This window comes from Glandiceps talaboti, chromosome 13 (genome assembly GCF_964340395.1).
Source record: "Glandiceps talaboti chromosome 13, keGlaTala1.1, whole genome shotgun sequence".
In the NCBI taxonomy this organism is placed as follows: Eukaryota; Metazoa; Hemichordata; class Enteropneusta; family Spengelidae; genus Glandiceps; species Glandiceps talaboti.
The window spans coordinates 22,226,560-22,245,627 of NC_135561.1; the positions used below are offsets into that span (position 1 = coordinate 22,226,560).

Below are 19,068 nucleotides of genomic sequence, written 5' to 3' on the forward strand. Positions count from 1 at the left end.
TAACAAATTGTGACTTAGTTGATACTTACCCCTAGTTAACAAATTGTGACTTAGTTGATACTTACCCCTAGTTAACAAACTGCCTGTGACTTGGTTGATCCCAGCTTCATTGCTTGCAATACAAGTATAGGAGCCTAGATTGCTGGTTAATATACTGCTGATAAGGATAGTGTAGTTGGAAAATACTATCACATTCATGTCTGAAATAACAAACAGAATTATCAATCACAAACTTGATTTGCAATGAAACAAAGTACAAACTTACAGTAATGTTTGGACAGCCAGGGAGGGAAGTGATCATGGAATCATAGACTGTCTATCAACTGTACATTACAATGTTAACCTACAGGCTACATGGAATCACAGACTGTCTATCAACTGTACATTACAATGTTAACCTACAGGCTACATGGAATCATAGACTGTCTATCAACTGTACATTACAATGTTAACCTACAGGCTACATGGAATCATAGACTGTCTATCAACTGTACATTACAATGTCAACCTACAGGCTACATGGAATCATAGACTGTCTATCAACTGTACATTACAATGTTAACCTACAGGCTACATGGAATCATAGACTGTCTATCAACTGTACATTACAATGTTAACCTACAGGCTACATGGAATCATAGACTGTCTATCAACTGGACATTACAATGTCAACCTACAGGCTACATGGAATCATAGACTGTCTATCAACTGTATGTTACAATGTCAACCTACAGGCTACATGGAATCATAGACTGTCTATCAACTGTACATTACAATGTTAACCTACAGGCTACACGGAATCATAGACTGTCTATCAACTGGACATTACAATGTTAACCTACAGGCTACATGGAATCATAGACTGTCTATCAACTGTACATTACAATGTCAACCTACAGGCTACATGGAATCATAGACTGTCTATCAACTGTACATTACAATGTCAACCTACAAGCTACATGGAATCATAGACTGTCTATCAACTGTACATTACAATGTTAACCTACAAGCTACATGGAATCATACACTGTCTATCAACTGTACATTACAATGTTAACCTACAGGCTACATGGAATCATAGACTGTCTATCAACTGTACATTACAATGTTAACCTACAGGCTACATGGAATCACAGACTGTATATCAACTGTACATTACAATGTTAACCTACAGGCTACATGGAATCATACACTGTCTATCAACTGTACATTACAATGTTAACCTACAGGCTACATGGAATCATAGACTGTCTATCAACTGTACATTACAATGTTAACCTACAGGCTACATGGAATCACAGACTGTCTATCAACTGTACATTACAATGTTAACCTACAGGCTACATGGAATCATAGACTGTCTATCAACTGTACATTACAATGTTAACCTACAGGCTACACGGAATCATACACTGTCTATCAACTGTACATTACAATGTTAACCTACAGGCTACATGGAATCATAGACTGTCTATCAACTGTACGTTACAATGTCAACCTACAGGCTACATGGAATCATAGACTGTCTATCAACTGTATGTTACAATGTTAACCTACAGGCTACATGGAATCACAGACTGTCTATCAACTGTACATTACAATGTTAACCTACAGGCTACATGGAATCATACACTGTCTATCAACTGTACATTACAATGTCAACCTACAGGCTACATGGAATCATAGACTGTCTACCAACTGGACATTACAATGTCAACCTACAGGCTACATGGAATCATAGACTGTCTATCTATCAACTGTATGTTACAATGTCAACCTACAGGCTATATGGAATCACAGACTGTCTATCAACTGTACATTACAATGTCAACCTACAGGCTACATGGAATCACAGACTGTCTATCAACTGTACATTACAATGTCAACCTACAGGCTACATGGAATCACAGACTGTCTATCAACTGTACATTACAATGTCAACCTACAGGCTACATGGAATCATAGACTGTCTATCAACTGTACATTACAATGTCAACCTACAGGCTACATGGAATCATAGACTGTCTATCAACCTTACAATGTCAACCTACAGGCTACATGGAATCACAGACTGTCTATGATTGAATACATATTCATGATAACACCATATGATCATAAATTCTGTTATTTGTGACATTTTGATTCAAATTAAAACAATTAAATAAACATTCCTACACTCCAAACACTGTTGGAACAGTGTTACAACTCAACCTACCAAACTTTGTTCGAGATCTTTTAGATAAACAACAGTTTTTGGGGGTATTCACAGGATCGTCAACCTACACAGACCAGCATAGCTGCAATAATGTTAGCGTTTGTTGTGATTTTGAGGGGTTTTTCTTCAGTTTTTGTGGGGGTTTTTAAATTGAAAAAATCATTTTTGACAAAAATGCAGAAAACCCTGAAAATGGCACAGATCAACTTGGCATGAACAAATATAAATAGCCTCCTGCCAAGCAACATGAACACCAAATATTAAAGTATTCTGACTGTCAGTTTTGTAGAAGGAGATGAAAATATAAAAAGTTGACATATGGACGATGAACAAAGATGGAGAATCAAGCTAACCCTTAAGCTTCGCTTAGCAGCTAGTTGACAGATGACAGACAGTGAACAACAGACGCCAATGGATAATCAACCTCAGTGTTGCAGCCAGAGGGGGTTTTTGGGTCATTTGCCACACATTTTTTGGAACTGACCCACAATTTTGGAAGTGACGGGTCATAGATGACCCACACTATAATTGTATGCAAATATGTTTAGCAACATGACCACACCTATAGCACTAGCCAAATGATCACGTATACTTTGTATTGCATAGATAACAACAAGGTTGGGCAGGCAACTGCATAATCATTCAGCAAATATCTAGCATGGATCAGCATATGGGTAAATATTTTTAAAACCTGTACAGTTGCGCTAAAACCCCATTGGCGCATTTTTTATAATGTCCCCCAAAAATTTATGATGACCCAGAAAAATGAAAGTCTCGGGACACCATGTCCCACTCTTTCAAAAGGCTGGCTTGCAACACTGAACCTAACCCTTAAGCTCTGTGCAGCTTTTGCTGACAGCGGCACTAAAGACCAATGATTGGTTATGAAATAGACATCAACTTATGAAAGGCCAATGATTGGTTATGAAATAGATATCAACTTATGAAAGGCCAATGATTGGTTATGAAATAGATATCAACTTATGAAAGGCCAATGATTGGTTATGAAATAGACATCAACTTATGAAAGGCCAATGATTGGGTATGAAATAGATAACAACTTACCAAAGGCCAACGGTTGGCCATCTTTCGTCCATTGTAATGTAGGTGCTGGAAATCCATCAGCAGCACAAGACAGAGTTACATGACTGCCAATTTCAACTATTGTATCAGAAGGATGTAATGTAAATTTTGGAGGAACTGAAAAACAACAAGTATAAGTTAATATATAAAAAAAACTTACATATTGAAAATTTACAGAAGTATTTCTAACATGAGGAAAAAGTGAAAATAGTTTTAATTGGCATGATCGGTTTTACAAGACATACTGAATTCTATGTTGTCATTATTTAATGCTGGCAAAACTAGTGACTTGCTACAACATAATGACTAGCAGCTACGTAATGAATAGCAGCTACGTAATGACTAGCAGCTACGTAATGACTAGCAGCTACGTAATGACTAGCAGCTACGTAATGAATAGCAGCTACGTAATGACTAGCAGCTACGTAATGAATAGCAGCTACGTAATGACTACAAAGTAGTGACTAGCAACAACATACTGACTAACAGGAAAGTAATGGCTAGCAGCTACTAATAGACTAGCAACAACATAATGACTATCAGCAAAGTAGTGACTAGCAGCTACGCAATGATGCAACAATGTAATGACTAGCAGCAACATGACTAGCAGCAAAGCAGCTACGTAATGATGCAGCAACATAATGACTAGCAGCAACATAATGACTAGCAGCAACATAGTGACTAACAAGTTTGATATTAAAGGTTTCTGACCAAAAAATACATGTTTTATTCTCAATTTTCATATCACTGATGGGATCAGCGTGTCAGGAACAATTCTTAATGTAAACACCTCTAAGAACGTTCCCATCAAATTTCAGATCATCTTGATTTGAACAATTTCCAAACCAGACACCCAAGGTAATATACCTAACATATCATGGCAATCGGTTCAGTGGTTTTTGACTTTAAGTCTAATAAAACATAATGACAGAAACGTTGCCATGCCTATAGCACTAATGAAATTTCTTCAAGAAGCTCAGTTGTACTAAAAACCTGATACCAAACCTCTCTATACATACATGTACTCATCCAACTCTATCACAGTGTTCATACTGATTTGTTCCTACACAAGTTTTACAAGGTTTGTGTGATATGTAATCAAATAATATATGGCGATTGCTGTGTGATATGTCATCAAATAATATATGGCGATTGCTGTGTGATATGTCATCAAATAATATATGGCGATTGCTGTGTGATATGTCATCAAATAATATATAGTGATTGCTGTGTGATATGTCATCAAATAATATATGGTGATTGCTGTGTGATATGTCATCAAATAATATATGGCAATTGTTGTGTGATGTCATCAAATAATATATAGTGATTGCTGTGTGATATGTCATCAAATAATATATGGTGATTGCTGTGTGATATGTCATCAAATAATATATGGTCATTGCTGTGTGATATGTCATCAAATAATATATAGTGATTGTTGTGTGATATGTCATCAAATAATATATAGTGATTGCTGTGTGATATGTCATCAAATAATATATGGCGATTGCTGTGTGATATGTCATCAAATAATATATGGCGATTGCTGTGTGATATGTCATCAAATAATATATAGCGATTCATGTGTGATATGTCATCAAATAATATATAGTGATTGCTGTGTGATATGTCATCAAATAATATATGGTGATTGTTGTGTGATATGTCATCAAATAATATATAGTGATTGTTGTGTGATATGTCATCAAATAATATATGGTGATTGCTGTGTGATATGTCATCAAATAATATATAGTGATTGCTGTGTGATATGTCATCAAATAATATATGGTGATTGCTGTGTGATATGTCATCAAATAATATATGGTGATTGCTGTGTGATATGTCATCAAATAATATATGGTGATTGCTGTGTGATATGTCATCAAATAATATATAGTGATTGTTGTGTGATATGTCATCAAATTAATATATGGTGATTGCTGTGTGATATGTCATCAAATAATATATAGTGATTGCTGTGTGATATGTCATCAAATAATATATGGTGATTGCTGTGTGATATGTCATCAAATAATATATGGTGATTGCTGTGTGATATGTCATCAAATAATATATGGTGATTGCTGTGTGATATGTCATCAAATAATATATGGTGATTGCTGTGTGATATGTCATCAAATAATATATGGTCATTGCTGTGTGATATGTCATCAAATAATATATGGCGATTGCTGTGTGATATGTCATCAAATAATATATAGTGATTGCTGTGTGATATGTCATCAAATAATATATGGCGATTGCTGTGTGATATGTCATCAAATAATATATGGTCATTGCCGTGTGATATGTCATCAAATAATATATGGAGATTGCTGTGTGATATGTCATCAAATAATATATGGCGATTGCTGTGTGATATGTCATCAAATAATATATGGTCATTGTCGTGTGATATGTCATCAAATAATATATGGTGATTGCTGTGTGATATGTCATCAAATAATATATGGTGATTGCTGTGTGATATGTCATCAAATAATATATGGCGATTGCTGTGTGATATGTCATCAAATAATATATGGTCATTGCCGTGTGATATGTCATCAAATAATATATGGTGATTGCTGTGTGATATGTCATCAAATAATATATGGTGATTGCTGTGTGATATGTCATCAAATAATATATGGAGATTGCTGTGTGATATGTCATCAAATAATATATGGAGATTGTTGTCTGATAGTGTATGATCTAACTTGTGGCTTGATATTGCAGTCTACCACATATAGGTATTGAGGCAAGTGCAGGTTTAAAAGATGAAAATGGGGCAACAGTTAGAGTAGACATGTGCCAATAAGTTAGTCTCTATACTTACCAAGAATAATGACAAAGACAGCATGTTGTATAAAACCAAGGGAATTCTCTCCTTTGCACACATACACCCCTTCTTGATTCTTTTCAATATTATGAAGCTGTACATCACCAGTACTGTAGACATCTTGTCGTGGTGAAGTCATCAATTGTACACCATTAAAATACCATGTCATCAGTGGTGTAGGGTTTCCACTGGCTTGACAATGTAGGTATGGACTATCACCCTCCACTACTCGCAAGTTTTCTTGAGTTTGGACAAACTTAGGTTTACCTATGTAAAGATATTAATGGAATCTAAATTCTATGTCAAATGTATTTTAATATATTGATGCCATGGCTGTGTCAACCTAATAAAACCACCCTCACTGGTATATACAATGTATGTAGCATGCTCCTACGCATCAGTGATATACATCGCTGCCTTCAATGGCAGAGTTTATGTCACACGTTTGCTACTTTTTTGAAAATGCATATTTAACATAAAACATATAATTATATATATAAATTTAGTAGTTGGTATGTCAACCAGCCACCAGTGTTCCTTTACACATCTTCCAAAATATTATTCTATTGATACAGATATATTGCAAAGCAGAAATGGTTAATCATATTTGTATTGTTTATGAACAAATCTGCCCTTAAATACAATGTTTACTATTAGTATTTCAATTATATACTTTTGTGACATAATCCAATAGGAACTAGTGGTATGTAGTTGTAGGAACTAGTGGTATGTAGTTGTAGGAACTAGTGGTATGTAGTTGTAGGAACTAGTGGAATGTAGTTGTAGGAACTAGTGGTATGTAGTTGTAGAAAGTAGTGGTATGTAGTTGTAGGAACTAGTGGTATGTAGTTGTAGGAACTAGTGGTATGTAGTTGTAGGAACTAGTGGTATGTAGTTGTAGGAACTAGTGGTATGTAGTTGTAGGAACTAGTGGAATGTAGTTGTAGGAACTAGTGGTATGTAGTTGTAGGAACTAATGGTATGTAGTTGTAGGAAGTAGTGGTATGTAGTTGTAGGAACTAGTGGTATGTAGTTGTAGGAACTAGTGGTATGTAGTTGTAGGAACTAGTGGTATGTAGTTGTAGGAACTAGTGGTACAGTATGTAGTTGTAGGAACTAGTGGTATGTAGTTGTAGGAACTAGTGGTATGTAGTTGTAGGAACTAGTGGTATGTAGTTGTAGGAACTAGTGGTATGTAGTTGTAGTGTAGTTGTAGGAACTAGTGGTATGTAGTTGTAGGAACTAGTGGAATGTAGTTGTAGGAACTAGTGGTATGTAGTTGTAGGAACTAGTGGTATGTAGTTGTAGGAACTAGTGGTATGTAGTTGTAGGAACTAGTGGTATGTAGTTGTAGGAAGTAGTGGTATGTAGTTGTAGGAACTAGTGGTATGTAGTTGTAGGAACTAGTGGTACGTAGTTGTAGGAACTAGTGGTATGTAGTTGTAGGAACTAGTGGTATGTAGTTGTAGGAACTAGTGGTATGTAGTTGTAGGAACTAGTGGTACAGTATGTAGTTGTAGGAACTAGTGGTATGTAGTTGTAGGAACTAGTGGTATGTAGCTGTAGGAACTAGAGGTATGTAGTTGTAGGAACTAGTGGTATGTAGTTGTAGGAAGTAGTGGTATGTAGTTGTAGGAACTAGTGGTATGTAGTTGTAGGAACTAGTGGTATGTAGTTGTAGGAACTAGTGGTATGTAGTTGTAGGAAGTAATGGTATGTAGTTGTAGGAACTAGTGGTATGTAGTTGTAGGAACTAGTGGTATGTAGTTGTAGGAACTAGTGGTATGTAGCTGTAGGAACTAGTGGTATGTAGTTGTAGGAACTAGTGGTATGTAGTTGTAGGAACTAGTGGTATGTAGTTGTAGGAACTAGTGGTATGTAGTTGTAGGAACTAGTGGTACAGTATGTAGTTGTAGGAACTAGTGGTATGTAGTTGTAGGAACTAGTGGTATGTAGTTGTAGGAACTAGTGGTATGTAGTTGTAGGAACTAGTGGTATGTAGTTGTAGTGTAGTTGTAGGAACTAGTGGTATGTAGTTGTAGGAACTAGTGGAATGTAGTTGTAGGAACTAGTGGTATGTAGTTGTAGGAACTAGTGGTATGTAGTTGTAGGAACTAGTGGTATGTAGTTGTAGGAACTAGTGGTATGTAGTTGTAGGAAGTAGTGGTATGTAGTTGTAGGAACTAGTGGTATGTAGTTGTAGGAACTAGTGGTACGTAGTTGTAGGAACTAGTGGTATGTAGTTGTAGGAACTAGTGGTATGTAGTTGTAGGAACTAGTGGTATGTAGTTGTAGGAACTAGTGGTACAGTATGTAGTTGTAGGAACTAGTGGTATGTAGTTGTAGGAACTAGTGGTATGTAGCTGTAGGAACTAGAGGTATGTAGTTGTAGGAACTAGTGGTATGTAGTTGTAGGAAGTAGTGGTATGTAGTTGTAGGAACTAGTGGTATGTAGTTGTAGGAACTAGTGGTATGTAGTTGTAGGAACTAGTGGTATGTAGTTGTAGGAAGTAATGGTATGTAGTTGTAGGAACTAGTGGTATGTAGTTGTAGGAACTAGTGGTATGTAGTTGTAGGAACTAGTGGTATGTAGTTGTAGGAACTAGTGGTATGTAGTTGTAGGAACTAGAGGTATGTAGCTGTAGGAACTAGTGGTATGTAGTTGTAGGAACTAGTGGTATGTAGTTGTAGGAACTAGTGGTATGTAGTTGTAGGAACTAGTGGTATGTAGTTGTAGGAACTAGTGGTATGTAGTTGTAGGAACTAGTGGTACAGTATGTAGTTGTAGGAACTAGTGGTATGTAGTTGTAGGAACTAGTGGTATGTAGTTGTAGGAACTAGTGGTATGTAGTTGTAGGAACTAGTGGTATGTAGTTGTAGTGTAGTTGTAGGAACTAGTGGTATGTAGTTGTAGGAACTAGTGGAATGTAGTTGTAGGAACTAGTGGTATGTAGTTGTAGGAACTAGTGGTATGTAGTTGTAGGAACTAGTGGTATGTAGTTGTAGGAACTAGTGGTATGTAGCTGTAGGAACTAGTGGTATGTAGTTGTAGGAACTAGTGGTATGTAGTTGTAGGAAGTAGTGGTATGTAGTTGTAGGAAGTAGTGGTATGTAGTTGTAGGAACTAGTGGTATGTAGTTGTAGGAACTAGTGGTATGTAGTTGTAGGAACTAGTGGTATGTAGTTGTAGGAACTAGTGGTATGTAGTTGTAGGAACTAGTGGTATGTAGTTGTAGGAACTAGTGGTACATAGTTCTGCTATTTGGGTGGACCCATCTTTGCTGCTTAAACTGATTCATTATTCCAATTCATATATTGTACACAAGATAATATTTTCAGTATCACTGGTTTTTTTTACTTTCATTTCAAAATTGATAATTTAGAGAATATAAAATTCTTCTCTTTGACCAGGGATGTGACTCTAACTCACATCCCTGGTATAAAATGTGGACTGAACTCTGAACATGTAAGATTGAAAAAAAAGATTAACAATACAAGCAGGCAAGACTTACTAAGTACTTGTAGAGTAACACTTGAATACACTGTAGTAACTACATTAGTAGCAGTACATGTATAAACACCAGCATCTTCTAACTGCACACTAGTGATATGTAGACTACCATTAACATTAACTATTACACCTTGTCGTTCACCACTAGGGACTTCATAAACACCTAAAATTGATCAGAAAGAGCAACATTACATTCAGTTACCCACTAATTTTTAATTTACAGTTGGCCATTTGATTTTGTATGAGTGAACATCAATATGATTTTGTATTGTTATAGCGAAGTGTAAGATAGTAAATTAACTGTAATTTGGTATTGTTATAGTCAAATGTAAGGTTAGTAAATTAACTGTAATTTGGTATTGTTATAGTCAAATGTAAGGTTAGTAAATTAACTGTAATTTGGTATTGTTATAGTCAAGTGTAAGGTTAGTAAATTAACTGTAATTTGGTATTGTTATAGTCAAGTGTAAGATAGTAAATTAACTGTAATTTGGTATTGTTATAGTCAAATGTAAGGTTAGTAAATTAACTGTAATTTGGTATTGTTATAGTCAAGTGTAAGATAGTAAATTAACTGTAATTTGGTATTGTTATAGTCAAGTGTAAGGTTAGTAAATTAACTGTAATTTGGTATTGTTATAGTCAAATGTAAGGTTAGTAAATTAACTGTAATTTGGTATTGTTATAGTCAAATGTAAGGTTAGTAAATTAACTGTAATTTGGTATTGTTATAGTCAAATGTAAGGTTAGTAAATTAACTGTAATTTGGTATTGTTATAGTCAAATGTAAGGTTAGTAAATTGATTGCGATTCACTTCGTCCCATTTTCAACTCGTCCCATTTCAACTCGCCCCAATTTCAACTCGCCCCATTTTCAACTCGCCCCATTTTTAACTCGTCCCATTTTCAACTCGCCCCAACAACACTAGGAAACGTTTATAAATCTAAACGATACATGGACTCGAAGTACGGAGACCGAAACATTTACATGATTTTACCTACGTAGGCAGTCGAAGCGTAGCAAATGTAACATTTCGTAGCAGAAAGTGGTGTGGGTTTTGGCTAAGTGTTTGGTAGATCTAGAACTTATACTAGCACAACAACTTTAAATTTCCTCAGTCATGGAATATCACTTTTCACATTAGGACTTAATGTTTACAACCCAAATAAGAAATAATAATGATAATAACCAGGGAGAATATTAGTGACTGACACGCTTACGACTTCCGCGCGTACGGGTTTTGGAGACGTGTCTCCTCTCCCTAGTTAACGCAACTAAGTACTGTAGTATGTGTTTACAGCGCAAGTGGTAGGTACTTCATTAGTGGAATACGAGATACCACAGACCCTTCAAACTGAGTACTACTAGCTTCGATTTCATATATGCACAGGTAAATTATATTGCAAGAGTTGGGGCGAGTTGAAAATGGGGCGAGTTGAAATTGGGGCGAGTTGAAAATTGGACGAGTTGAGTGGGACGAGTTGGAATGGGACGAGTTGAAATTGGGACGAGTTGATCCGTCACCAGTAAATTAACTGTAATTTGGTATTGTTATAGTCAAATGTAAGGTTAGTAAATTAACTGTAATTTGGTATTGTTATAGTCAAATGTAAGGTTAGTAAATTAACTGTAATTTGGTATTGTTATAGTCAAATGTAAGGTTAGTAAATTAACTGTAATTTGGTATTGTTATAGTCAAATGTAAGGTTAGTAAATTAACTGTAATTTGGTATTGTTATAGTCAAATGTAAGGTTAGTAAATTAACTGTAATTTGGTACTGTTATAGCCAAATGTAAGGTTAGTAAATTAACTGTAATTTGGTATTGTTATAGTCAAATGTAAGGTTAGTAAATTAACTGTAATTTGGTATTGTTATAGTCAAATGTAAGGTTAGTAAATTAACTGTAATTTGGTATTGTTATAGTCAAATGTAAGGTTAGTAAATTAACTGTAATTTGGTATTGTTATAGTCAAATGTAAGGTTAGTAAATTAACTGTAATTTGGTATTGTTATAGTCAAGTGTAAGGTTAGTAAATTAACTGTAATTTGGTATTGTTATAGTCAAGTGTAAGGTTTGTAAATTAACTGTAATTTGGTATTGTTATAGTCAAGTGTAAGGTTAGTAAATGAACTGCAATTTGGTATTGTTATAGTCAAATGTAAGGTTAGTAAATTAACTGTAATTTGGTATTGTTATAGTCAAGTGTAAGGTTAGTAAATTAACTGTAATTTGGTATTGTTATAGTCAAATGTAAGGTTAGTAAATTTGGTATTGTTAACTTCTAGTCAAGTGTTGGGTTAGTAAACCCACCGTAATTTGGTGTTGTCCATGTCATGAATGGAGAAGGGTCCCCATCAGCCTCACACTGGAAAGTCACCTCTTCATCAGCAGCAACTGTCTGGTCACTGGGTTCAATGATAAAACTTGGTCCCACTAAAATATAAAACTGCAGACAATTAGAAACACCTACAAATATATACCAATTGGTTACTGACATTCACTAACTAGAAATAACAAGTCAACGGTTATAGGCATCCACTATCTAGAAATATACCAATAGTTATAGACATTCACTAACTAGAAATATACCAATAGTTATAGACATCCCCAAATGAGTAATATACCAATGGTTATAGACATCCTCAAATGAGTAATATACCAATGGTTATAGACATCCCCAAATGAGTAATATACCAATGGTTATAGACATCCCCAAATGAGTAATATACCAATGGTTATAGACATCCCCAAATGAGTAATATACCAATGGTTATAGACATCCCCAAATGAGTAATATACCAATGGTTATAGACATCCCCAAATGAGTAATATACCAATGGTTATAGACATCCCCAAATGAGTAATATACCAATGGTTATAGACATCCCCAAATGAGTAATATACCAATGGTTATAGACATCCACTAACTAGAAATATACCAATCATGGTTATAGACTCCACTGACTAGAAATATACCAATGGTTATAGACATTTACTAACTAGAAACATACCAATGGTTATAGACATCCACTAACTAGATATATACCAATGGTTATAGACATTCACTGACTAGAAATATAAAAATGGTTATAGACATCCACTAACTAGAAATATACCAATGGTCATAGACATTCACTGACTAGAAATATAAAAATGGTTATAGACATCCACTAACTAGATATATACCAATGGTTATAGACATTCACTGACTAGAAACATACCAATGGTCATAGACATTCACTAACTAGATATATACCAATGGTTATAGACATCCACTAACTAGATATATACCAATGGTTATAGACATCCACTGACTAGAAATATACCAATGGTTATAGACATCCATTGACTAGAAATATACCAATGGTTATAGACTCCACTGACTAGAAATATACCAATGGTTATAGACATTTACTAACTAGAAATATACCAATGGTCATAGACATTCACTAACTAGATATATACCAATGGTTATAGACATCCACTAACTAGATATATACCAATGGTTATAGACATCCACTGACTAGAAATATACCAATGGTTATAGACATTCACTGACTAGAAATATACCAATGGTCATAGACATTCACTGACTAGAAATATAAAAATGGTTATAGACATCCACTAACTAGATATATACCAATGGTTATAGACATTCACTGACTAGAAATATAAAAATGGTTATAGACATCCACTAACTAGAAATATACCAATGGTTATAGACATCCACTAACTAGAAATATACCAATGGTTAATATAGACATCCACTAACTAGAAAAATACCAATGGTTAATATAGACATCCACTAACTAGAAATATACCAATGGTTATAGACTCCACTGACTAGAAATATACCAATGGTTAATATAGACATCCACTAACTAGAAATATACCAATGGTTATAGACTCCACTGACTAGAAATATACCAATGGTTAATATAGACATCCACTAACTAGAAATATACCAATGGTTATAGACTCCACTGACTAGAAATATACCAATGGTTAATATAGACATCCACTGACTAGAAATATACCAATGGTTATAGACATCCACTAACTAGAAATATAAAAATGGTTATAGACATCCACTAACTAGAAATATAAAAATGGTTAATATAGACATCCACTGACTAGAAATATACCAATGGTTATAGACATTCACTAACTAAAAATATACCAATGGTTATAGACATTCACTAACTAGAAATATACCAATGGTTATAGACATCCACTAACTAGATATATACCAATGGTTATAGACATTCACTGACTAGAAATATACCAATGGTTATAGACATTCACTAACTAGAAATATACCAATGGTTATAGACATCCACTGACTAGAAATATACCAATCATGGTTATAGACATCCACTAACTAGATATATACCAATGGTTATAGACATTCACTGACTAGAAATATACCAATGGTTATAGACATTCACTAACTAGAAATATACCAATGGTTATAGACATCCACTGACTAGAAATATACCAATGGTTAATATAGACATCCACTGACTAGAAATATACCAATCATGGTTATAGACATCCATTGACTAGAAATATACCAATGGTTATAGACATTCACTAACTAGAAATATACCAATGGTTATAGACATCCACTAACTAGAAATATACCAATGGTTATAGACATCCACTGACTAGAAATATACCAATCATGGTTATAGACTCCACTGACTAGAAATATACCAATGGTTATAGACATCCACTGACTAGAAATATACCAATCATGGTTATAGACTCCACTGACTAGAAATATACCAATGGTTATAGACATCCACTGACTAGAAATATACCAATCATGGTTATAGACTCCACTGACTAGAAATATACCAATCATGGTTATAGACATCCACTGACTAGAAATATACCAATCATGGTTATAGACTCCACTGACTAGAAATATACCAATGGTTATAGACATCCACTGACTAGAAATATACCAATCATGGTTATAGACTCCACTGACTAGAAATATACCAATGGTTATAGACATCCACTGACTAGAAACATACCAATCATGGATATAGACTCCACTGACTAGAAATATACCAATGGTTATAGACATTTACTAACTAGAAATATACCTATGGTTATAGACATTCACTAACTAGAAATATACCAATCATGGTTATAGACATTCACTAACTAGATATATACCAATGGTTATAGACATCCATTGACTAGAAATATACCAATGGTTATAGACATCCACTAACTAGAAATATACCAATGGTTATAGACATTTACTAACTAGAAATATACCAATGGTTATAGACATCCACTAACTAGAAATATACCAATGGTTATAGACATCCACTAACTAGAAATATACCAATGGTTATAGACATTTACTAACTAGAAATATACCAATGGTTATAGACATCCACTAACTAGAAATATACCAATGGTTATAGACATCCACTAACTAGAAATATACCAATGGTTATAGACATCCACTAACTAGAAATATACCAATGGTTATAGACATCCACTAACTAGAAATATACCAATGGTTATAGACATCCACTAACTAGAAATATACCAATGGTTATAGACATTCACTGACTAGAAATATACCAATGGTTATAGACTCCACTGACTAGAAATATACCAATGGTTATAGACATTCACTGACTAGAAATATACCAATGGTTATAGACTTTCACTGACTAGAAATATACCAATGGTCATAGACATTCACTGACTAGAAATATACCAATGGTTATAGACTCCACTGACTAGAAATATACCAATGGTTATAGACTCCACTGACTAGAAATATACCAATGGTCATAGACATTCACTGACTAGAAATATACGAATGGTTATAGACTCCACTGACTAGAAATATACCAATGGTTATAGACATTCACTGACTAGAAACATACCAATCATGGATATAGACTCCACTGACTAGAAATATACCAGTGGTTATAGACATTCACTGACGAGAAATATACCAATGGTTATAGACATTCATTGACTAGAAATATACCAATGGTTATAGACATTCACTAACTAAAAATATACCAGTGGTTATAGACATTCACTGACGAGAAATATACCAATGGTTATAGACATTCACTGACTAGAAATATACCAATGGTTATAGGCATTCACTAACTAGTAATATATACCAATCATGGTTATATACATCCACTGACTAGAAATATACCAATTGTCTCCTTGCATGCCACTCAAACATTGCTGTGATGAAGGCAGACATTACCACAGAAAGGAAAGACATCTAATTCACCATGACAGTCTATAGAGCCAGATAGTCTACTCTAGTCAAAGGTCCATGTGTTCATAGCTTTATGATTATCCTTTGGAATATTGTAAACATGACATACATTAGAAAGGGAAGTAAGAAAGTCAACTACAAGTACAATATGTAGTACCAAAGCCATGCTGGTCAACCACAATGAAGAAATCATACTGTACCTCGCCCCATTTGTGCAGCTTATATGTTTCAGGGGAAATGAATCACAGAACACATCATTAATAGCTATGTGCAAACAAATGTTCAAACTTTTACAAACTTAACACTGGCTTACATGTACACCAACTCACAGAACATGAAACATAGTGTAACTTGGTATTACATGATGGGTTAATGAAAATACAATCACACATATTATGCACCTAGATCCACAGTGATTTTAGTACACCTAGATCCACAGTGATTTTAGTACACCTAGATCCACAGTGATTTTAGTACTAAGTAGTAAACAAATTAGCCTGTAAAGTATGCCGTGATGGGGTGCCCTCACACAACACCCCCCCCCCCCCCCCACATCTGTATCAAACTGGGCTCTTTCCAGCATATTCCAACCACAGCTGGTTGCATACAATCACAGAAATGTACATGATAAAAGGCATTGAAATGACCATGATGTCAAACTTTAGTTTGATTTCCCTAACGACATAACCAGACATTGCATCATTGGTGGTAACATACGTTCCACTCACAATTCACCGTCTTGTATCTTATCATATGTAAAAAGGGGATGATCCCACAATGTCACACGAGCTCAACAAACAAACATTGATTAGGTCAAAACCCACTTCCCCCTCTACCTAATTGAACATTCACAAGTGTGACATCAAACATTTATATATGAAGTAAACTGAAGCGGTCACACCACTACGATCGATGTAATGTAAAAACATGATTGTAAACACATTAAAATACTACCAGAAACCAAGCACCATATCTCACATCAGAAGTAAATTTTTTATCAATTTATTAACACTCAATAGTAAATACAAAAGGTGTTATCATTGAAGGAGTGAAAATTTTCTGTCCACATTTGGTTAGAAGTGTGAAAATGAAGTTCAGTAATTGCATTGAAGCCAGACCCCCTCCCCCTAAATGAATGAAGTTTGCTTAATGAGCTTGTAAGACATTGTGTGATCTACTCTAATGTAGTAATCTAAATGAATGAAGTTTGCTTAATGAGCTTGTAAGACATTGTGTGATCTACTCTAATGTAGTAATCTAAATGAATGAAGTTTGCTAATTGAGCTTGTGTGACATCGTGCGATCTACCCTAATGTAGTAATCTGTTCACACTTGTATACAAACATACAAGTAGTATAGTATCAAGTATGTTCTCAGACCAAGTATGTTTATAGACCATGGAGGTAGCAATCCTTCTTACCTCCATGCATAGACATTGGACATGTTGGCGACATACATTGGAATACATTTTAGTTTGTGTCACTTTTTAAAATAGACACTGTCTACAATTATCCTATTTTCACAAGTCAGACCAGTTGGCTGGCCTTCAACCAATCTCATTAAAATCTGATGTGGTGAAAGTGGTTAGACGCTTTTAGTTACCTTTAAATTCCACTTCCCTGGGCTGCGTAACCTGAAATCTACACACTGTCTTGTGTTTTGTTACCATTCAATATCTTTACAAATGTGACTTGATTTAATCGGTAATGATGGCAAAAATTGGTAATCGGTCACGTAAGTCAACCAAGTTAACCCAACACATGACATGTACAAAAGCTAAGTTGCACGTTGTTATCACCAGACTGTCAGAGCGGATGTTCACTCACAGAACACGAAATGATCCCACTTTTAATGCCAGCACATGGTCGAAAATGATAGAACTTTTGAAACTTGAAAAAAAAAAGTTTTATATTTCTCTGCTAAATGCACGTGTAGGGTCTGTAAAAATTTTTGATCAGATCCCGATGAATTTTGTAGTGCAAGGCAAGTGCTCTCTGAACTCATATATTTTGTGACATGAATTAAAATTGCCTTACAACTGGCAAACCACACATTGCGATACATGTAAAACACACTGTCGATGTCTACTGTACAGTTTGTGTATGCAGTTCCACAACAAATGTCACCATTTCCTATAAAAAGGGTTACAAAGTCAAGTAACTGTTAAAAAATACTCTCTAATAAAATGTGACTTCAGTAACATACATTTATAAGTAATTCCTTGGTGGTATATTTCTACCATGGTAATGGTAATGGTAACCTTATTGCATGGTGGTATATTTCTACCATGGTAATGGTAATGGTAACCTTATTGCATGGTGGTATATTTCTACCATGGTAATGGTAACCTTATTGCATGGTGGTATATTTCTACCATGGTAATGGTAATGGTAACCTTATTGCATGGTGGTATATTTCTACCATGGTAATGGTAACCTAATTGCATGGTGGTATATTTCTACCATGGTAATGGTAATGGTAACCTTATAGCATGGTGGTATATTTCTACCATGGTAATGGTAATGGTAACCTTATTGCATGGTGGTATATTTCTACCATGGTAATGGTAATGGTAACCTTATTGCATGGCGGTATATTTCTACTATGGTAATGGTAACCTTATTGCATGGTGGTATATTTCTACCATGGTAATGGTAACCTTATTGCATGGTGGTATATTTCTACCATGGTAATGGTAATGGTAACCTTATTGCATTGTGGTATATTTCTACCATAGTAATGGTAACCTTATTGCATGGTGGTATATTTCTACCATGGTAATGGTAATGGTAACCTTATTGCATGGTGGTATATTTCTACCATGGTAATGGTAATGGTAACCTTATTGCATGGTGGTATATTTCTACCATGGTAATGGTAATGGTAACCTTATTGCATGGTGGTATATTTCTACCATGGTAATGGTAATGGTAACCTTATTGCATGGTGGTATATTTCTACTATGGTAATGGTAATGGTAACCTTATTGCATGGTGGCATATTTCTACCATGGTAATGGTAATGGTAACCTTATTGCATGGTGGTATATTTCTACCATGGTAATGGTAATGGTAACCTTATTGCATGGTGGTATATTTCTACCACGGTAATGGTAATGGTAACCTTATTGCAT

General features: G+C 34.8%; 1 protein-coding gene across 3 annotated transcripts in view; it reads right to left on the reverse strand.

Moving 5' to 3' along the window:
* LOC144444615 (contactin-4-like) overlaps nucleotides 1-19,068 on the reverse strand; it is an 81,137-nt gene that overhangs the window by 30,423 nt on the left and 31,646 nt on the right. For 2 of the 3 annotated variants that reach the window (XM_078134103.1, XM_078134101.1), the window contains exons 9-14: nucleotides 16,136-16,153; nucleotides 11,972-12,094; nucleotides 9,659-9,820; nucleotides 6,144-6,413; nucleotides 3,281-3,415; nucleotides 66-200 (exon numbers count right to left, since the gene is read on the reverse strand). In XM_078134103.1, the coding sequence (XP_077990229.1) occupies nucleotides 66-200; nucleotides 3,281-3,415; nucleotides 6,144-6,413; nucleotides 9,659-9,820; nucleotides 11,972-12,094; nucleotides 16,136-16,153 (843 nt within the window). The remainder of the gene's footprint in view (nucleotides 1-65; nucleotides 201-3,280; nucleotides 3,416-6,143; nucleotides 6,414-9,658; nucleotides 9,821-11,971; nucleotides 12,095-16,135; nucleotides 16,154-19,068) is intronic. The other variant, XM_078134102.1, reaches the window with a different exon arrangement.